At 44.5% G+C, this 22,512-nt stretch overlaps 1 protein-coding gene across 1 annotated transcript in view; it reads right to left on the reverse strand.

Moving 5' to 3' along the window:
* Window positions 1–22,512, reverse strand: part of DZANK1 (double zinc ribbon and ankyrin repeat domains 1) — a 76,273-nt gene that overhangs the window by 41,240 nt on the left and 12,521 nt on the right. The window contains exons 4-8 of the mRNA XM_022594246.3: window positions 21,364–21,460; window positions 20,252–20,370; window positions 14,818–14,903; window positions 10,239–10,356; window positions 4,189–4,302 (exon numbers count right to left, since the gene is read on the reverse strand). Coding sequence (XP_022449954.1) covers window positions 4,189–4,302; window positions 10,239–10,356; window positions 14,818–14,903; window positions 20,252–20,370; window positions 21,364–21,460 — 534 coding nt within the window. The remainder of the gene's footprint in view (window positions 1–4,188; window positions 4,303–10,238; window positions 10,357–14,817; window positions 14,904–20,251; window positions 20,371–21,363; window positions 21,461–22,512) is intronic.

The raw sequence follows: 22,512 nt of genomic DNA on the forward strand, positions 1-22,512 counted from the left end.
AGCCCGCGCGCCTAGAGCCCGTGCGCCGCAACAAGGAGAAGCCACCACAATGGAAGCCCACGTACCGCAACGAAGAGTAGCACCCTCCTCTGCAACTAGAGAAAGCCCGTGGGCAGCAATGAAGACCCAATGCAGCCATAAATCAATCAATTAATTAATTTTAAAAAAAAAGAAGAAAGAAAAGGGAGGGAGGGAGGCAGGAAGAGTCAAACAAACAAAACCAAATTTAAATGTGTGAATATATAGAAATATGTTTCAGTGCATCTAGATAAATACATAGAAGGACACTCACTAAGCTGCTGCCATTGGTTATTTCAGGGGATAGAAACAGAGGTGGGGTGGGGAAATTACACACTTCGTTGTGTATCTTTGGACTATTTCACGTGTTACTGAAAATTAGAAAATTTTTAAAAACATAAAATCCTCTCCTATTCTGAAATACAGGCCAGAGGATAAAAGAAGAAACTCCTGCTACTATATCTTCTAATCCTGGCAGTAGAAAAAAGTATCTGATGCAGCAAAATTCCTCAGCGTTGACAAGGGCTTTACATCAACACGGGAGAAGCCTGCCACAGCGGTTGGGTCTGTCTGCATCACAGCAGGAAGAGGACCGATGGTGCTTTGTGCACTTTGTGGAGTGAGATGGAGACCAACCTAGAAATGGGAGGGAGGCATCAACTGGACTTGCTGGCGCTTTGGGGAGGGACGGCACGCTGGCTTCTGTGAGCAGCTTACACAGGTGTTCCCACTGACCTCAGAGGAGGCTCTCTGGGTGAGAATGTGATCTAAAAATCTGTCGCCCTTATAAATTCTGGGAAAGCCACTGGGATGAAGATTTCCAACCAGGGTCCTTCCGTGGGTAGCAGCAATAAAAATCAGGCATTTCCCACCGTCGTAAAAATCAGGCATTTCCCACCAGATCAGATATTACCGTGACAAAGGCCTCTCTAAAAATCAAGTCTGATTAAAAGCCGTCCTTGCTTTTAACCCTCCAGGGTCCACTGGGAAAGAAGGGTAGAGAAGGCGCCATTTCCCACAGCCCACGGCCCCCGCCAGCATTTCTGCAGCTCACGAAACCGAACTGCTTGCAAAGTTTTGGAGCACATCCTGCAGTTTCAGGTCTCTGTGCATCTTTCTGGCACGCCCCCCTCCTCCACCTCATACCTGAACACACACCCACACATCACTTCTCTTTGTCCCACCCCTTCCCATATGGCAAATGCCTGTGCCTCCTACAACTTCTGCTCAGATGACACCCCCTCTTCAAATCTATCCCTGGCCCTGGCCCCTGATAAGAGCTGACGAATCCTCCTCTGTGCCCCCTGCCACCACGGCAAGCGGGGGCCCAGATCACTGGGGCAGTGGGTGCAGGGGTTACAGCCCGGGGAATGCAGCGAGCAGAGCCCTAGAGGGTGGTCCGGGAAGCAGCAGCTGGTAAAGCCACATCAAAAGGTGCCTTTGAAAAAGCTGCTCAGTACCTGAGGGCTGGCACGGGAGGGGCAAGGTGGAACCCAGAGACACTGAGTGAACCTGAAGGAAGCTTCATGGCTGCGTCTTGGTGAGGGATGCCAGCTGCCTGGGGACCTCGCTCCTTCCTCAGGCTCCTTCCCCTAATCATCCCTGTTCAGTGACCCTAGAGCAGGTGTCCAGCGACTGCTTCTCAGGCTCACACAACTCCCTGTGCCACCTGGCACTGCTGGGAGCTCAGACTTATTCCAGTAAATTCTTAGGGTGCAGAACGTATTGTGTACGTGGTAAAGTACACAAAAAAGAAGAGGATGGAGTGCCCAGAGTGACCCAAATGCTTTGGTAAAAGCAGCTCAACTAAAGCAGTGTAACTAATAGTATAAGACATACAGCTGTTGAAGTCATGTCTTTATTAAAAACAACAGTAAATCGTATGAGTCCAATGTTAAAACAGACAAAACACCAGGGAAAAAAACACCGTGCCAACAGAAATGGTCCTGAGATTCTCACTTCTGGAGATAATGATAAATGTACCCTAAATCATTATTTCCTAAGGTCTTGAGAAAGTTAATGTTTCAGAGAGCCCTTTATTGAAGCTGTGCCTGTTTGAGGCATTTTTAGCTAATGTGAAGCTTGGGTACTCAGTAATTTCATGATTCTCTTTGAAAACTCAACATCAGATGTCAAACAGGCTCGATTTTCTAAATTTCATCTTTGAATTATCAACTGATTTCCTCATTATAAGGTATATGTTCTGCCTTTGGCCCATTAATAGAGTAGAAATCAGTTTCAAGTGACTGTCTCTCTCTCATCAAAACTGTACTTTAAAAAGGGGTCACTCTCAGAAATAAAGACGCAGATGTAGAGAATGGACTTGAGGACGCGGGGAGGGGGAAGGGTAAGCTGGGAAGAAGTGAGAGAGTAGCATTGACATATATACACTACCAAATGTAAAATAGATAGCTAGTGGGAAGCAGCTGCATAGCACAGGGAGATCAGCTCCGTGCTTTGTGACCACCTAGAGGGGTGGGAGGGAGACGCAAGAGGGAGGAGATATGGGGATATATGTATGCATATAGCTGATTCACTTTGTTATACAGCAGAAACTAACACAACATTGTAAAGCAATTATACCCCAATAGAGATGTTAAAAAAAAGAGAGAAGGCAAAAAAAAAAAAGGGGGGGGGTCACTCCTGGATTTGACACTCCTAATCACTATAGAAGTCCTATGTTTATCCTCAACAGAGGACTTACTTATACCTTTGTACCCCCTGTCTTTCCACAACATGGGAAGAAGTCTGGGTTTCAAATGCTGAAAGTGACATGATATATACTGAACCTGGCTCTCAGCCAACACTTACCCCTACTCCTCCTGTTTTGAATAGTTCAAAGGGTTCGAAATGTTATTATATTCAAATATCCCGGATAATGTAAATATTAGTGAGAACAGGTGCTGCTGTGATTGACAGAACAGCCAAAATCATGGTGACTTAAACAAGAGAGAAGCTGGTGTCTCACTCTCATGTATAGGAAGTTTGGACATAGGTCTCCAGGGCTGTATGGTGGCTTCCTGCAGTGACTTCTAAAGTTTAAGATTGAAAATAGTCATCAAACAAAAAGATTAGTAAATTTTCATCTACCTCACTTTCGCCCAGCCAGTTCTTCAAAATCTCACTTCTGAAGGTTTACTTAGCCTGGGATACTTTTTTTTTTTTTTTTTTGCGGTACGCGGGCCTCTCACTGCTGTGGCCTCTCCCGTTGCGGAGCACAGGCTCCGGACGCGCAGGCTCAGCGGCCATGGCTCACGGGCCCAGCTGCTCCGCGGCATGTGGGATCTTCCCGGACCGGGGCACAAACCTGTGTCCCCTGCATCAGCAGGCGGACTCTCAACCACTGCGCCACCTGGGAAGCCCTGGGGTACTTTTGAACATTTTTTTCACAGTGAAGGAGAGCTGGGACATGTAAGAAAAAGTGAACTTACCTTTTCTCTCATAAACTTTGCCCACAGAGACTCCACAAGGTCATTTTTGGAGTGTTACACTTCTAATTGTAAGTTAAGTCCACACACTTCCCTTATTGCTAAAAATTCTTGCTTTTTTAATCCCCAAAGTTATCTTTATTAAATCTATTTCAGCCTCTAGTGACCTTTACTTGAGGTCAAGTAAAAAGGAGGTGAATGGGACTATAAATTGAAAAATGGAGAAAAGATACAGTTGTATGTTCAATAATTCTACCAAAAAAATTTTCATGGCATGATATCATTTGTCTAACAAGATTTTTTAATGTTCATGATGATACTTGACTTTTTCATCCATGTGACTAGCTGTAATCCTTCTTTCCTACGTAATAGAGACCCATAATCGAACAAAGCAAATGAAAACATGAAGTGACTTTAAGGACAAGATGAAAAGTCAATATTAATTACAATGTTCGAGTTTAAATATATGAAGTAAACAACTGTCTGTGTTAGCTGCAGTGCAATTTGTCCTCCAAATCCATGTTCAGGGAACACATTTCTGTGTATCTCTCTTGATATTTAGATCCTACTGGCAAGTTAAACTCTTGGGCAGATGCCTTTCCAAAAATGAGAGTGGATTTTGTTCACAGGTATTAGCTTATCAATAGTTAGCCAATTCCATCAGCTGAAGAAAGATGCTTAATGTTCGAACATTAATTTCTATGTGTTTTATTCACACTTTTACAGATTCACATTTCATTACCTTCAAGCGGAGGTTGGCCTGTGGCTGCAGCTGTGGAGTGAGAGGAGCCTCACAGACCACACAGATGGGCGTATTCACGGGCACCAGGTTTTCACATTCTGCACATAAGCCCATCTGCACAAAGAACGAGGTCAGGTTGGCAAAAACTGAAGGTATAAGTAGATCTTAAAATGTAAGGTTTAATTTGCTTCTGTAAAAATTTCTTTTAAATAATTACCACTTTTATTCTTATTTCCTTCCTATTAAAGTAAAAACATGTTTATTGTAGAAAAGAGAGGTATAAAGAAAAGAAAAAATAGCTTACAGCATGATGGAGTGAGGAAATCGACACATCTTCTCTCCAAAAAGCAATTATAAAGTTGGATAAAACTTTAAAAATCCTGAAAGTCAACCAAAGACAGACAACAAACTGAAAAGTAATGAACTTTGGGCAAGGACACCACACGTCTGTTGGGTCTTGCTTGGGCTGTCCCCATCCTCCTCCAGCTCCGTCAGCGTGGAAGCTCCACAGAGCAGGGAGGGCTGTGAAAAGCAGCAGGTTCGCGGCTGCTGACGGGCAGGACTCGTGTGACTTGGAGCACGGTTAAGGTGATGATCTCAGTGGCAAGCAAACAGGGAGGACAGTGGATCCACTAGCCTGAGCTCACGGTCCTGTCTGGGGCAACTGATGAACCAGCAACTAGCCAGGGACCTGAAGGGGAGTTCCAGAAGGTAGGTCATCTCTAGGGGGCTTGATAAGTTCCTCCCACACCCTCAGTTGACTGGAAGATGTTCGCATGTGCAGCGTTAGACCTAAGAGGGTCCAAGCCACCCACACATCCTTGGCTGCACATGAAGATACAAGAGAGCTCAGCATAAAGTAGGAGCTGGGGCAGACCTGAAAACAGCCTGAAGTTTGAATGTTCCGCCCAGCCCACAACAGATCCCTCAGCAGAGACTGGAAGCCTTGGAGGGTCAAGGTGTTTGAGCACAACTTCTGGCCAATCTTCAGTCGAAGTCTAAGCCATGCACACCCAGGGCTGATCCCAGGCTTAAAAATAAAACAAGGGGGGCTTCCCTGGTGGTGCAGTGGTTGAGAGTCCACCTGCCGATGCAGGGGACACGGGTTCGTGCCCCGGTCCGGGAAGATCCCACATGCCGCGGAGCGGCTGGGCCTGTGAGCCACGGCCGCTGAGCCTGCGCGTCCGGAGCCTGTGCTCCGCAACGGGAGAGGCCACAGCAGTGAGAGGCCCGCGTACCGCAATAAATAAATAAAACAAGGGGAAAACCCTGATATTAGTGGTTGAAAACTGCAGGGAAGACAGGCTTGAAAGAGTTAATCCAAGTAAACAAACAAAAAAACCAAAACAACAACACAAGGAGAAAAAGTCAGAATCCAGACTTATTATACTCTCTAAAATGTCCAAAATTCAAGAAAAAATTGTGAGACGTGCAAAAAACAAGAAAGTGTGACTGTGACCAGTACTCATGGGAAACGAACAGTCAATAGAAATTGTCTCTGAGGGGAGGAAAAGAAGATATATTGGAGCAAAGCTTCTGTGTATTACTGGATTTAAATTAAATTATTCTGAAATAGACCTGAGAAATTAAGGAGTATGTTGTAATCTCTAGCGTTCTCTTAGAAAATAACTTTTAGAAAGAAAAGAACTTCTCAAAATAGTAAAAAAAAATAGGAAACATAGGAATGAAAATGGCATACTAAAAATTATTTATTTAACACAAAAGAAGGAAGTAAAGGAGGAACAGAGGAACAAAAAAGACGTGAGACAAAGACATTAAATGTGAATAGACAATAACACCACATTCAAAAGGCAGAGACTGTCAGATGGGATAAAAAAACGAGAGGTATGCCTGACTAGAGACATGACCTAGATTCAAAGATACAAACAGGTTGAAAATACAAGTATAGAAAAAGGTATATAATGGAAATAGTATGGGTAAGGGAGCTAGAGTGACTGCGTAAATATCAGGAAAAAAGGACTTTAAAAACAAGAAATGATCCTAGAGACAAAGAGAGGCATTTTGTGATGATGAAAGGGTCAATAAATCAGGAAGACACAGCAATTATAAGTGTACGTGAACATAACAACAAGTCCCCAGAATACATGAAGCGAAAACTATGAGTCAGCCTTAAGGTAAGGCTCCATCTATCATCACCTGACGACTCTAAGCCCCAGCTTTTACTGGGGGACCACAGTGGCGTTTTGGAACTCTAAGGATCAGCATCAACTCAGCTAGTATCTAGTAAGCCCCCAAAGGTTTAGGCGTTTCCTTTTCCTCAAGGCACAGGTCCCTCTGGAAAAGGCTTCAAGGATGACCTATGTCACGTACTTGCAATGACGCAGGGTCCATCCTCAAAGACACCCAGCCGCCCTTCAGTTAGGGAGCTGTGGGTTTGCGAATCGACTTAAGTCTTGAAACTGGGTGACGCCCTTGGATGTTCCACTGTGGTGGCTCAAGTCACGGATTTGGCTACAAAACATGTGATTTTTTTTCTATTATATAAACCAAGCAAGACACTAGTAGGCTGCCCATCTGTTTCATTCTTAGGAAGACCACGATCAGATTCTGATTACTGATAGGTTGCTGCGGCCTTTTACGGTAGGTGTGCCCACCTTGTCTTTGGCAGTTAAGTGCTGCCACTTGACCTCTGGAATCCCGTTAGCCCCCTGAAATCAGGGAGCCCAGCTCAAGAGTGGCATCGCCCCATGATCATGTCTGGCCTCCAAGGAAAGCAGCCATGGAACTTTTCAAGGATGCAGGCGCTCCTTTCACTAATATGTATTCCTAAGTCTATGCCTTAGTGAAGGACGTGTCTTCTGGGCCTTCTTGTGAAATGCATTTGAGAGTTGGGGGCACACAGGATATACCTGACAAACCTACTCCAACATGATACCAGGAAAGACTTAGCATCGAGTCTCACTAACCATAGGCTACTACTGAGTCCAAGTTTTAGTCAGCCAACCCAAAAAGCAGCTGGAGTCACCGCCAGCTTCATTAGCTAACATATTAAAATCAATCCAGAATCTATAAAAAAGGCATGTATATCAGCGAATTTGGCCCAACTTAGTGTTATATTCTGCCCTCATTTAAAATCCGCTCCCAGACTTGTCCCCCAAGATTCTGCCAATATATGTTAGCAAAATTGTGCTCTTCTTTTCATGTGTAAGCTTTTTGTCCTGGATCACAGAGTACACCTGTCCCTCTAGAGCAGCTGGGATTGGACCGTAGTCATGCTACAGGATGGCTACGGTGAGTCTTGATGAGAATACACATCCCCTTTCAAAGCCACTGCCCCAGGTGAGATTATCACAGAGATTTCAAGGAAGGGAAGGCTAGCATCCTCAGACAGGAGGGCCAGCTCATCCGCTGGCAGAGTAATTTAGGGAATCAAGAATGTGCGTTTCGGACTTCCCTGGTGGCGTAGTGGTTGAGAGTCCACCTGCCAATGCAGGGGCGGGTTCGTGCCCCGGTCCGGGAAGATCCCACATGCCGCGGAGCGGCTGGGCCTGTGAGCCATGGCCGCTGAGCCTGCGCGTCCGGAGCCTGTGCTCCACAACGGGAGAGGCCACAGCAGTGAGAGGCCCATGAACCGCCAAAAAAAAAAAAAAAGAAAAAGAAAAAATGTGCATTTCATCTGGGTCCAAGCCAACATCTCCATTCCCAGTTTCAGGGTCCTGTTCTGTCCCAATACATACTCAAACTTTCACAAAAGAAATGTGGTGATAAAGTGAATTCAGCTTATGCTGTAACTCACCAACATATTCAACTAAAGTTTGTGTTTGCTTTCAGCAGCAAATCCCTGGAGCTACAAGAAATAGGTTCTTTTGGGGCTGTCATGGGGGCACTCTGGTTCTTGGATTATGAGTGAAAGGTCCTGAGCTTGTCGGTTTCTGTGATGCTCCCAGGTGCTCAGGAGAACTGTCCACACCACAGCCCTGGTATCATCATTGCTGCCACAACCGTCAAGTGCAGCGGCCACCTGGCCACCCAAGAGGCTTGCTTTAGGTGATGCTTCCTCACTACCAGGCCCACGTGATAGCTTGATTTCTCGTGATGCCACTTCATGCTATGAATTACTAGCATCCTGTTTCCCATGGGCAAGGAGCTCAGCGCTGCTCCCGAGCAAAGGGAAGGACCAAACCCCTTCTTTGCAGGTCTAGTTCCTGGGGCCGCTCCTGGTACCAACTCTGTATCAGTCAAAGTCCAGTCAGGAGACAGAAACCTCAGGGTAATTTAAACAGGGACAGTTTAATATAAATAGTTATTAACTAATAACAGAGGACTAACTGCTAGTGGGTAAAGCTAACTCTAAAGGATACAGGACTACCCAGGATGGGGAGAGCCACTGCTGCTCCGGCTGAGGCAGAGGACCTGAAGAGGATCCGGTCTGGAAGAGGCACTTACTGAACTGGGTGTGGCTGTCACCCACGGGATGGCAGAGAAGTTCACTGGGGTGACACAGACCAGAGCTGGCCCCAGAGCAGGCGGGATCCTATGAAACTCATGAGGACTCTCCCCCTGGGGAGCTGGCAGGACATGCTGGGAAGCCACGTGCAGGCTGCTGATGAAACGTGCTGGGAAACTGCCCCCTGGGATGCCTGAGAGACTTTCTGGGAGCTGGCTGGGTACCCGTGGAGCCCACTGAGAGGCTGTTCACGAGATGCCATGCAGTTCACCGGGGTTCAGCACAACCAGGTGTCCTGCAGGTTAGCTGAGCACCGTCAGAGCACAGGGAGAGGGAAGCACAGCAGAAACAGGAAGAGGAGTCGAGACCTTCCTCCTGCAGTGTCCCTCCCAGCAATGGGCCTCTACTGACAAAAATTAACATCAACCAGCTGGCTACAGAGAAATCCACAAGGCAGGATGAAGAGGCACCCCTCTGCATCTCTCTAATGAGACCCTGAGTGGCTTGGGTCTGGGATCCTAGGAGTAGGATCGCCCCTTTGAGTACCAGAAACCCAGCTGAGAGCAGGACACAATAAGAACTCAATAGGTCAAATTACAAAGCTGTTTATACATTAGAGCACGTCAATAAATATCATTTACAGGCAGTATAGATGTTGCAAATGTCATCATTTTGAATATTTATAATCCCTGATAACCTTTTCTCCCTGTAATAACAAAGAAAGTCTTGAAAATCTGTTTGCAGGCCAGTAAAAAATAACTTTGACATTGCACCCATAAATATAAGCAGGGAAAATTCAAACCAATGAGACCTGTTCATGTTTTATTTGCTGTCCCATCTTTTACAAGGAGTTCAAAATATATCATGGAAGTAAAGTGACTTCTACCGCATATCCATTTAGTATCTGGCCACTTGCTTAAATGCATAACTCAATCCTAAAACTCTGGACTCTGAATTTATTGAATAGTGACTTTTTCTCAGTGACTATCTTTTTTAAATGGTCATTTTCAGTCAACTTCACAGATCCTTTTATATCATTTTGTAAACCTTAGTCCAAAAAACCCCCAAAGTATCATGTGCATAAAAGATGGACGCATTTTGGTGAAGGTTTCGATTTGTAGTAAGCCAAGTACGTTTTCTAACTAACTACAAACTTAATGTAGGATAATATCAATTATTATCTACACTTAGCCAAAACTTTTAAATTTAGATATACTGATCAATCTATAGCCTATATAAACAGCTTCTTTGGACAGAATGAAGTATCCTATGGATATACAGACTTGTAATTAGTACTCCTGGTCACTTATTTCTAGAATATATTTCCTTATTGTCCCCAGGTTATGAACAGAAATATCACATAAGTAGGAAACATGTATTTATCCATATGTGAATCACGGAAATAAAAAGACTTCAGTCTCTTTCTGAGCCTATGCTTCTTCAAGGCCACACAAAAGAAATGGCATCGCAAACAAGCTTTTCATTCCTAAGTAGCAGTCTGGATAGTACAAGATTCACTTGCCAGTAATTTTTTCAACAAGTATTTACGTTTGTGGTTCACGTTTGCCAGGTACTCTGCTCCTGCTGCACACAAAGATCAGATAAACCAATGGAAGAAGGTTTTAAGGATTCTGCTGCTCACCTGAGCTCCTTCTGGGGGTGGGAGACGACAGCCAAATATGGGCGGGACAGAAGAGCCACATTCTAGACAGTAGCGGGCAAAGGGGTCAGATGGGCGGGGCACAAGGCAGTGGGCACACCTGCAACAGAAGAGGGTCCTGACTGGCCATGTTCTGAGGAGTGCACGTTGAGAAGTCAAGTGTCAATCTTGACAAGCATTCAAACGTTTTTCTGAATAAAATAGAAAGCAGAACACACTCAAAGCCTATGGAACAAGTTCAAGATGGGAGATGCTTGTCTAGTCATTTTATTACACAGTGGCCGTACAGCTGGGACTCATGGTGCCCTTCACCTGAAGGCCAGGCCCATCTCACTTCCCAAGTGGGGCCCCAGTTGTCCCATCACCTTGGATCTGGCGTGCGTGAGGGTGAGACATGGGAATTCCGGGAATGTACACGCCGCACTTTGCTGACTCCCCATCTGAGCACTGAGCCCAGCCTCAGCGAGAGGTCCTCTCACCTGGCACTCGGAGTCACTGTCAGTCAGGCCCTGCCTCTGTCTTCACTCACCTGGGTGGAGTCCGAGGCTCTGCCCCAGCAATGTCTGGCCCCATTTCCTAGGCAGCTGGGTCCCATCCTTCAGCCCTCACCCACCTACCTCATTCTGGGTATCAGCCAAAGTGAAAGGACTCCAGGAACTGGGCTCCCCTGTGAATAACACTGCTCGATCCTGTGACCTATCTGAACTGCTCAGCATCTATGACACTTGCATACGGTGCACTGGATGGCTTGGTAGCCTGCACCAGTCTCTACCATGGCCTCTCAACAATCACTAGCCTTTGTAGTTGAGTCCACTTGGGGAAAGGATAGTCTTTTCAACAATGGTGCTGGGCAAACCGGATAGTGACATGAAAAAGAATGAGGTTGGACTGATTGATACCTTATGCCATATACAAAAACTAATACAAAATGGACCAAGGACCTAAATGTAGGAGGTAAATTTATAAATCTCCCAGAAGGACACATAAGAAAAAAGCTTCATGACACTGGATTTGGCCATGATTTCTTGGATGTGATCCCAAAAGCACAGGCAACAAAAAAAATAGATAAATTGAACTTCATAAAAATTTGAATATCAAAAAATACTATCAAGACTGAAAAGACAACCTACAGATGGGAGAAAATATTTATCAATCATATATCTGATAAGGGATTAATATCCAAGATATATAAAATACTCTTGCAACTAACAACAAAAAACAAACAACCCAATTCAAAAATGGGCAAAGGACTTGAATAGACATTACTCCAAAGAAGATGCCCAACATCACTTGCCATTAGGGAAATGCAAATCGAAACCACAATGAAATACTACTTTACACCCGTTAGGATGACTATTAGAAAAACAGAAAATAAGTATTGGTGAGGATGTGGAGAAACTGAAACCCTTGAACGTTTCTGGTGAGAAGGTAAAGTATGCAGCTGCTGTGGAAAACAGTTTAGCAGTTCCTCAAAAAGTTAGACATAAAATCACCACATAATCTAAAAATTTCAGTTCTAGGTAAATACCCCAAAGAATTGAAAGTAGGGACTCAAAGAGATACTTGTACACCAATGTTTATAGCAGCATTATTCACAATAGTCAAAAGGTGGAAACAATTCAAATGTCTATCAACAGATGAATGGATAAATGAAATGAGGTATATATATACAATGGAATGTTTTTTACCTTTAATATGGAATGAAATTCTGATACATGCTACAACATGGATGAACCTTGAAAATATTATGCTAGTGAAATAAGACACAAAAGGTTAAATATTGTCTGATTCCACTTACATGAGGTTACTAGAACAGGCAAATTCATAGAAACAGAAAATATAACAGAGATTACCAGGTGCTGGAGGGATAGGGGGATGGGGAGTTATTGTTTAATGGGAGCTGAGTTCTGTTTGGGATGATGAAAAAGTTCTGGAAATGGACGGTGGTGATGGTGGCCCAACACTGTGAATGTACTTAACGCACTGAATTGTACACTTAAACATTGTTTAAATGGTAAATTTTATTTATGTATATTTTACCACAATAGAAGTATAAAGGACTGTAAAAAAATAACTGATTATGTCAAATAAAAGTAATAATGTATTGTGGGGTTCATAATATTTGTAGAAGTAAAATAAATGACCACAAGAGCACAAAGGCTGTAGTTATCCAGTTATTGGAAGTATACTGTCATAAGGTTCTTAGGCTATAAATGAAGTGGCATGATACTACTTGAAGACAGACTGTAATAAGTTAAAAATGTGCGCTATAGGGCTTCCCTGGTGGCGCAGTGGTTGAGAGTCCACTTGCTGATGCAGGGGACATGGGTTTGTGCCCCGGTCTGGGAAGATCCCACATGCCGCGGAGCGGCTAGCCCCGTGAGCCATGGCCGCTGAGCCTGTGCGTCCGGAGCCTGTGCTCCGCAACAGGAGAGGCCACAACAGTGAGAGGCCTGCGTACCACACACACACACACAAAAAAATGTGTGCTATAAACCCTAAAGCAACCACTAAGAAGAAAACTTATAGCTAATAAGCCAACAAAGGATACAAAATAAAATAAAACATACCCAATTAATCCAAAAGTAAGCCAAAAAAAGGGGGGGCAACAAAGAATAGATAAGACAAACAGAAAACAAATAGCATGACAGCTGACAAATTCAAACGTATCAATAATCAGAATAAATATAAATACTCTCAACAGCCCAATTAAAGTGCAGAGATTGTTAGATTTTTTAAAAGCAAGACCTGATTATATATGCTGCTTAAAAGAAACCAACTTTAAATAGAGAAACACAAATAGATTAAAACTAAAAGGATGAAAAAAGATGCAAATACTAATCAAAAGAAAGCAGTAATGGCTATTTTAATATCAGACAAATTTGATTTCTGAGCAAAAAATATTATCAGGGTTAAAAAAGGTTATTTTGGGGGGGGAGGAGGAGGGATAAATTGGGAGATTGGGATTGACACATACAGACTACTACTATTTAAAATATATACCTAATAAGAACCTACTGTATAGCACAGGGAACTCTACTCAATACTCTGTAATGACCTGTATGGGAATAGAACCCAAAAAAGAGTGGATATATGTATATGTATCACTGATTCACTTTGCTGTACAGCAGAAACTAACACAACATTGTAAATCAACTCTACTCCAATAAAAATTAATTTTTTTAAAAAAAGCTGTTCTGTAATGATAAAGGGGTCAATTCAGTAACAGTACATAAGATTCCAAGAGGTTTATATATTTAATAATAGAGCTTCAAAGTACATAAAGCAAGAGCCGATAGAAATACAAGGACAAGTAGACAAATTCGTAATTATAGTCACAGATTTCAGCATAATTTTCTCAATAATTGATAAAACAATAGACAAAATCAGTAAAGATAGAGAAGACTTAAATAATACAACATTGTATTAGTTTCAGGGGTACAACAGAATGATTCAGTAATTGTATATACTGCAAAATGATCACCACAATGTCTAGTTAACATCTGTCACCAAACATAGTTACAGAATGTTTTTTCTTGTGCTGAGAACTTCTTAGATCTACTCTCTTAGCAGCTTTCAAATATGCAACACAGTATCATTAACTATCGTCACCATGCTGTACGTTACATCCCCAGGACTTATTTATTTTACAACTGAAAGTGTGTGCCTTTTGGCCACCTTCACCTATTTCACCCACCCTCCCAACCCCCAGGGAGATGCAAATTAAAACCACAACTACCACCTCATTAGAATGGCCAAAAATAGAAGTAAAAGTGTTAGTGAAAATGTAGGGAGACTGGAACTCTCATACATCATACACTACTGGTGGGAATGTACAATGGTACAACCTCTTAGGAAAACAGTTTGACAGTTTTCTTAAAAAGTTAAACATATGCCTACCATATGACCCAGCCATTCCACTCCTAGCTATTTACCTAAGGGAAATGGAAGTATATATGCACAGGACAACTTGTATACACACGTTCGTAGCAGCTTTATCTGTAATGGCCCAAAACTGAAAACAACCTAGATGTACATCAATAGGAAATAGGATAAACACACTGTGATGTATCCGTACAATGGAATACTACTCAGCATTAAAAAGAAATAAACATCTGATGCATGCAACAACATGGGTGAACCTCAAAGTAATTAGGTGGAGTGAAAGAAGCCTAGCAAAGGAGTAAATACCGAATCATTCCATTTATATACAGAATCAAATGCAAATTAAGCTGCAGTGACAAGAAGCATACCGACAGATGCCTGGAGATGGGGAGGGACACGTGGGAGGATTTCGAAAGAGTGCGATGTAGGACATTTTTGGAGGTGATGGATTTGTTCATTTTCTTGATTGTGGTGATAGTTTCAAGATTATATGTATATGTCAATTGTACTCTTTAAGTGCAGTTTATTGTATGTCATTTGAACCTTTAAATATTGTAAAAATTTAATAAAAAACAGTTGGGGCAAATACCACTGTTATGTCCCATCCTCAAATTCTTTTTGACCATACTGTGTCTTAGCAGGACTTAAGAAACAGTAAAGAGAATGCAAAACTTACTTGAGAAAGTCTGTCTCCCTTTGAATCCTCATGATCTCTGTGCTTGTCAAACTCTTCTGGCCAGTTATATGTGCAAAACCAGGGAACTAAAATTAAGAATATGTATAAAATCATGCTACAGTACAGTAAAATTACATTAAGAGTTCATTTCAGTGCTTTGTCCTACCATATCCAGCAGCCATCTTTTAAAAACCATGATGGGGGGCTTCCCTGGTGGCACAGTGGTTGAGAGTCCGCCTGCCGATGCAGGGGACATGGGTTCGTGCCCCGGTCCAGGAGGATCCCACATGCCGTGGAGCAGCTGGGCCCGTGAACCATGGCCACTGAGCCTGCGCGTCCAGAGGCTGTGCTCCGCAATGGGAGAGGCCACAACAGTGAGAGGCCCACGTACCGCAAAAAAAAAAAAAAAAAAAAAAAAAACCCATTATGGGGAAAGTCTTAAGTAATGATTAATTGTTAATAATTTTAATTAAAAAATTAAAGTGATGTTCATCATCAGACACATGTATTTCATTAAAAACAAGAGTTTACAAGAAAAGAGATCTGAATTACCATCAGACAGACCAGATTTCAGAATTTAGAAACCCAAGTGAGCATCCATATTTCTGAAAGATTAAATCCCTAGGAAAAGGGCTCACCTGAGAGAACTCATCTGCTGTTATCCAGAAACATTTAACTCACTTAGATATATTTTAATTTGAGCAACCTCCTTGTACCAGGCACTGTATTTGATGCAGGGTTGGGGGACAAAGATAAACATTACATAGTCCCTGCCCTCAAGGAGCTGAACTGGTGTACATACAAAGTACTGAAACACATGGGCTCAGTGTCATTACATATCTGTGTTGAGTCCCACGAGAACCTGGGGAGGTTACGATCCCATTCACCTGCTCGGGGAGAAGGGCTCCCTAGGGCTGTAATGTCTGAGCTGGGCCTGGGAAAGTAAAGAACAGTTTGTTAAGTAGACAGAAGGACAAAGAGAATTCCAAGTAGAGGAAACCCACGTGTGAAGACACAGGCAGGGCAGTGATGGCCCATCCTGGTTGTCGGATATGGTCCAGGGGTCGGAGTGGCAGGGGAAGGGAACAGAAAGGACGGCTGAGGGAGAGAAGCTAACACTTATGGAGGGTCTGAGAGTAGGAAAACGTGCCTGGCACATTTCACAGTGACCTCCTAAGGTCAATAGGCAACATTATCCCCATTTTATTTTATTTTTGTAACATTTTCTTCTGATATAATTTCCAACATAGAGAAAAGGTGCAGGGATAGTACAACTAACTCCTTTGTTCGTGTTGACATTTTGCCCCAGGTGCTCCATTCTCTCTCGGAAGCATGAGAATAACCTGCAGCATGACTCCCCTCCTCGCCCCCACAAACACTACAGCATTTCCCAAGAACAGGGGCGTCCTCCTACACAACAGTGCAAACATCAAAACCAGAAAAGTCAGCAGTGATACAATACTAGCATCTAATCCACATATCTTTGTTCACATTCCGTTAGTCGTGCCGGCAATGGCCTTCCCAGCTATAATTTCCTCCTGGACTAGGGTCTAGTCCAGTATCACACTTTGCTCTTAGTGGTCATGTCTTTTCTGTCTCCCTTAATCTGGACTCTCTCCTGAAGCCAGCACGCCTAGAGCCCGTGCTCCGCAACAAGAGAAGCCACCGCAATGAGAAGCCCACGCACCGCAACCAAGAGTAGCCCCCACTCGCCGCAACTAGAGAAAGCCTGTGCGCAGCAACAAGGACCCAACGCAGCCATAAATAAATAAATTAAATAAATAAATTTATTTTAAAAAAAGAGATAGAAGTGTCTTTAAAAAATTTAATTTGATTGTTAAAATTTTAAATTCTGTTATAACACAGAAAGGTGCAGGAGTGGGTTTCTCTTGCAAATTCCTCGGATGTGGCAGCGCTGAGCCTGCTGGCCTTCTCGTCAGTGGCCAGCTGGACTTTCACTCCACGTATGGGTTCCAGAGAACCCACAGCTCTGGGCCCTGACACTAAAGCCAGGCGTCAGCTGTCATCTACCTTCTGCCCAGGCTGTAACGCACGGCTACTTGGCTGCCTCGCCCCGATGGTGACCTCATCCCTGATGGCGCCCCCTGGCACCCCCCCGGCCAGAGGCTCGGCTCAGAGACAACTGTCTCCCTGGTGATTGACCTGTTGTAACAACCACGAGCATCCTTAACGCTGATGTTTGCTGAAGTAAGCTTCAGTTAGGACTGAGCTAGAATATTGAGAAGAATCTCTTACCATATGAAGAAAAAGAGCGGAAGATAAAAGTTTTGTGGTCCTTTTCTGGCCTCCTTTGTCCTTTGAACTCTAGTCAAATTCCCCAAATGTGTCCCCATGTTCCTATTTTTTGGGAAATCTGAATCTTGGGATCTTTATTCTATCTATTCTATCTTTTCAATTACTAGGTGGGCAAGGAAATCCAAATACTCATGCACAAAGGAAGTAATTCTTTCTAGACACATTACCAATAATTACGGACACATAAGACTGTTTTTCGGAAAATAGTCATGAAGATGTTTTGTCATATACCATTCATTCTTCAAAATGATGTTGTTCCATCTCACAAGCGGTATTCTTCTTTGGGCTACAGTGGCAAGCACTGCTCGTAGGAGTCGTGTGTGCTCACTAGTCCATTTGGAAACCAGGTCAGCATTCTTCCCAGAAGACTGGGAAGGGCAATCTTCTATTGCAGGCATGGCTATCCTTTTGTTTAGTGGGGTTTACAGGCAGGCCTTACTAGGTCTGTAGTCCTCTGGCCTGGGCTTTGGGGTCCTCCAGAAAATACAGTGGGTGGGCAGATGAAAGAACCCAGGAGGTCAGGCTGAGTTATACCGCAGCACTGGAGACTGGAAAGGAAGGAAGGAGGTGGACCTCGGGATCAGGATAATTGGTCTTCCAGGCCGGTGGTTCTCAGATTGGGTTGACCATCAGTCTTCCACAGCCTCCGTCTCAGGCTTATGGACTTAGACTACCTAGAAGCACTGCAAGAGCAGGTAGCTGGCAATCTGTATACATACTTAAAATTCCCCCCAGGTGGCTGTGATGGGCAGCCAGGTTTGGGACTCATGCTTCTGACCTCCCTTATACTTGATGATTAATGTGAGCAGCCTTGAATCATGGGCACACAAGAAGCAGTTGTGGTTGGATAGAAAATGTGACTCCAGGAAGGCTCTACCTGGCGCTCAGAATTGGAGGAAGAGAGCAAAGTGTCCTGGGGTGCCCTCAGATGCCAAAAGTCTAAATGGAATCTTATAAACACTGAAAAATCAAAGTGCTATAGTAGTTGTAGAAGACAACTAGTATAAGGGCATCTTTCTTGTGTTACACAGTAAGAACATATTAATGTGGCTTTTACTGAGGTTGTAAACCACCTCTATCTTGTCAGATCCAATGGGCAAGTCCCCATCTTTGCCTAATTCGAATGCACAGTCACATTCGCATAGATGACCACTGCCTCCTCCTTGAAACCCTTTCTTTTCTTGGCTTCTACGGCACCACATTTTTTTTTTTTTTTTTTTTTGCTTTCTTCTTAGGCTCTTCCTCCTCTGTTCAACCTCTAAGTCAAGAATTTTGTCTGTGCCATCTTCTCTTCACTTTCTGTGCACCCCGGCAGGTGATCTCACTTAGCCCCAAGCTTTAAATACCGTCTACAATAGATATTGAACATTTCTAAATATATATCTCCAGCCCTGACCCTCCCCCTGAGTTTGAAGCTGCATATCCAACAGTCTACTTAACACCTCCACTTGGACGTCTGATGCGTCCCAAGCACCTGCTCCTCCCTGGTCTTCCTCATCCCAACGAATGGTACCATCATCTCCAGACGCTAATACCATCATCTCCAGACGCTCAGGCCAGAACCCTGAGAGCCATCCTTGGCTCCTCCCTTTCCCTGATCCCATCTGCCTGATCTCGCAGCCAAACCCTCCGGCCCGACCTTCAGAACGCCGCCTCCTGTCTCAGCACTTCCACAACCTGGGCACAAGCTGCCATCACCTCTCACGTGGAGCAAAAAGCCTCATAAGCGATATTCCTCTCATGCCTGTACAGCCTACTCTCCACACCGTGGCCCGAGAGAAAACTTGTAAATGTCAATGAGATTGTGCCTTACCCTCCAAATGGTTTCCCTTTACAATCAGAAGAAAATCCAAACTTCTCACAATGGGACTCATCCCAGTATCTGGGATTCCCACCCAAGCCTGCCAATTAGAATCACTTATGGGTGAATTTTAAAAAGATAAAACCATGCCCAAACCTGACACCAGACCAACGAAGGCAGAATTTCTGAGGCTGTGGTTTGAAGGGCCTCAGGCGACTCTGAGGGGCAGCCACGTGGGAGCAGCACAGTGCTCTGAGCTGCGGCCCCGCTGGCCCCCCACACCTCATCTCCCACCCCGCTCCCCACGCTCCATCCTCACCGCCTCCCTGTGATCCCTCACTTTGATGAACTTGACGTTACTCTGCCAAGACCTTTGCAGGGCTGGCTTCTGCTCATCTTGAAGATTCAATTAAAATGTCACCTTTCTGGGGGGGGTCCTCTCTTATCCCCTTGAATTAGAACACTGTTCTTCCTCCATGTTCACTCTCTGTCCCAGGGGTTCTCAAATTTGAGTGTATCTCAGAAGAAGGGCCAATTAAAACAGATGATCGGGCCCATCCCCAGAGGCCCTGACTCCGTAGGTCTGGGGTGGGGCCTGAGGGCCTGCATTTCTGATGAGCTCCCACGTGATGCTGACGGTATCAGCCTGGGGACCACACTTGGAGAACCACTGCTCCATCCCATTACTCAGCTCTACCTTTTTCATGACACATCACTATTCTTAATTTTTTGTTCGATTATTCACATGTTTATTATCTGCCTGCCCCCACCCCCGATAAAATGTGAGCTCCATGAGTACAGGGGCCTTTCTTGTTCAACCAGGTATTCCCAGCTTCGGAACACTGCCTGGCATGTGGTGACAAGGCAGGGATACTTCCTTAAAGTATTTCATGGGAAGCATTAAAAACACAGTAGGGGGGGCTTCCCTGGTGGCGCAGTGGTTAAGAATCTGCCTGCCAATGCAGGGGACACGGGTTCGAGCCCTGGTCCGGGAAGATCCCACATGCCGCAGAGCAACTAAGCCTGTGCGCCACAACTACTGAGCCTGTGCTCTAGAGCCCACGAGCCACAACTACTGAGCCCACGTGCCACAACTACTGAAGCCCGCGTGCCTAGAGCCTGTGCTCTGCAACAAGAGAAGCCACTACAATGAGAAAATCAGGCACCGCAATGAAGAGTAGCCCCTGCTCGCCACAACTAGAGAAAGCCCGCGCGCAGCAACAAAGACCCAACGCAGCCAAAAATAAACTAATTCATTCATTTAAAAAAAAACCACAGTAGGAATTTAGTACCCTAAAGATTGTCTTTAGAAGTTACCTGGGGCTGCTGGGTGGCTGGTCGAGAGCCTGATTCTTCACGGAAAGCTGGGGTTTCCCGTGGGCTTTCTGAGAACCGAAGATCTTTCAAAGTTTTAGGGTCAGTTCTTTCACCCACGTCTACGATTATATCAAAAACATCATTCTGTGAATATCTATAATTATATATGCATTCATGCAACTGTGTCTTCATAGTTAGGAGCCTTTTAATAAGGGACCACTGTTATCACATTTTTTCTCTAAAGTAGAATTATACAAAGAAGCTCCCACTCAGTTAAATTAATAGCAATAAAGAAAAGAATTAGCCCAGACTGAGAAAATTAAAATCTGCCCTGCGACATTCCACAACATTCCACACCAGGCTGGGAAAATGGATAAATCCAGTTGCAAGGTTAGCAGGAAACATCATGTGTCCCAAGGACACACTGCAGCTGTAACATGTCGTAACAGCCCCCACTTTGAGCGACTACTGTTTCTTACTTGCCAAGAAACCTTGTTCCCTAAAATCAGATTATCAGAATTTTTGCTATTTGAAATCTTATCAGTAAGAATGAAACATCCAACTCTTGCCTGGAGGACCCAAGTCACTTTGACATAGAGAGGCAGCTTCAATTTCCAACCCTGGTGCAGAGCTTCAGAGAAAGGTTTCTGAACACAACATTCCACATTTATCTTTGTTGGTTCCAAGGTAACAGAACCCCGGTCCCCTTCTCGGGTCCATACCTCATACCTCATGAGGTATACATCAGGACCATTTCACACCGAGCCCTGCTTCGCTTGAGCCTATCAAAACTCTTCTTTCATTTAAATTTCGTCCTAACTCCACCCTTCCCCCTATAACTGTTATCTATGCTTTGGTTGATGAGATCCCATGGTTCCTCTGGTGTGTGGTCTCCCACGTTGCAATGAATCGATAAATCTGACTCTGCTGGACAGCTGCACTACCCTTCATGGTCTTAAGCTGTTGGCTAGGACAGCATTAAAAGTCAAATTACAGCTTACTTTATTGTTCCAGTGCTTCTTATCCAACCCTTCTGCAGACAAGAACACAAGCACTGAACCTGTTTGGTGGTTTAGAATATTAAATCTTATCTTCGTCCTGTCACGTCATACCTGGAAATTTTCCAAGGTTAACATTCCAACCCAGTTTATTTTCAACATTCTTATATTTCTTCCTCCCTTTTGATTCAATAAATCCATTTTTCAGTTCCTAGGAGGGAAGAGATTGCATATCAATCCCTTGATTCTGCCCATTTAGATATGAAAATTAAAAGTTCCATGGTAGAGACAGTGACATAGCCTGCACTTCTCACTGGAAAGGGTTTACAGTCGTTTTCATAAAGTGACCTCTGTCTCACCTTTCCCTGGAAACACACAGCTTTGAACCTGGGCTGCTTGGTGGGCAGCTTGTCTGCTTGGGAAGCCCCACCAGTTTGAGTGGCCAAGACCAGAAGCAGGTGGCAGCATATACAGGCAGGATGTCACCATCATGGGAGTCAGAGCAGTAACAGAGGGACCACCAGACCCAGGGGCAAAGACAGGTTGGGGTCAGGCCAAGACAGTACTTCTGTCCACTACCTGCCCACACGTGGCCCTGAAACATAAACACGCTTCTCTCTGGACTTCCTTCTCCTTGGGCTCAGTCCTTCGTGCTTGGTTGAAGCCTGAGCACCTGCTGCTACACGTGGGTTCAGCCCCTGCCCAGTGTAGACCCCTGACCACACGTGGGCCCCACACGACACCTGTACCACTGCTCTGCTCCCACAGCCTCCTCTCTGGCCTCTGGTCAATCATTAGACTGAAGGGACTCCCAAAAAGCTTCCCGTCACCCCCAGCGAGACCTCCATGACTGAGACTTTTTGGTTGGTTGCCTTGTCGTGGGCTGGCACATCCTCTGACCCTGGGATCTATCTCACTGATGCCGAGAACCCAAACATCCTTTCAAGACAGGTCTAGTTCATTCTCCAAAGAGATGAGGCTTTGCAGCTATTTGGCAATGAAGGTTTCAACATAATTGAAGGCCATGCCCACTGAGGGCTTCTACTAGTCTGATGCATCTAGTCAACAAATATACACCCTCTGCCCTCTCCTACCTGCCCCCGTGCAAGATGCTGAGTATGGCAGACATGCTCTCTGACACCTGGGAGCCTACAGTGCATGGGGGAGACAGACAGGGAGCAAAGTATTCACAGCATCAAAGCATTTTATAAAAGGAGAAGACCTGGTGCTAGGGGAGCAGAGACGGAGCACTGACGCCCAGTT

This window comes from Delphinapterus leucas, chromosome 15 (assembly GCF_059928025.1).
Source record: "Delphinapterus leucas isolate spDelLeu-1000000601 "Yukka" chromosome 15, BTC_Dleu_Yukka2, whole genome shotgun sequence".
Taxonomy (NCBI): Eukaryota; Metazoa; Chordata; class Mammalia; order Artiodactyla; family Monodontidae; genus Delphinapterus; species Delphinapterus leucas.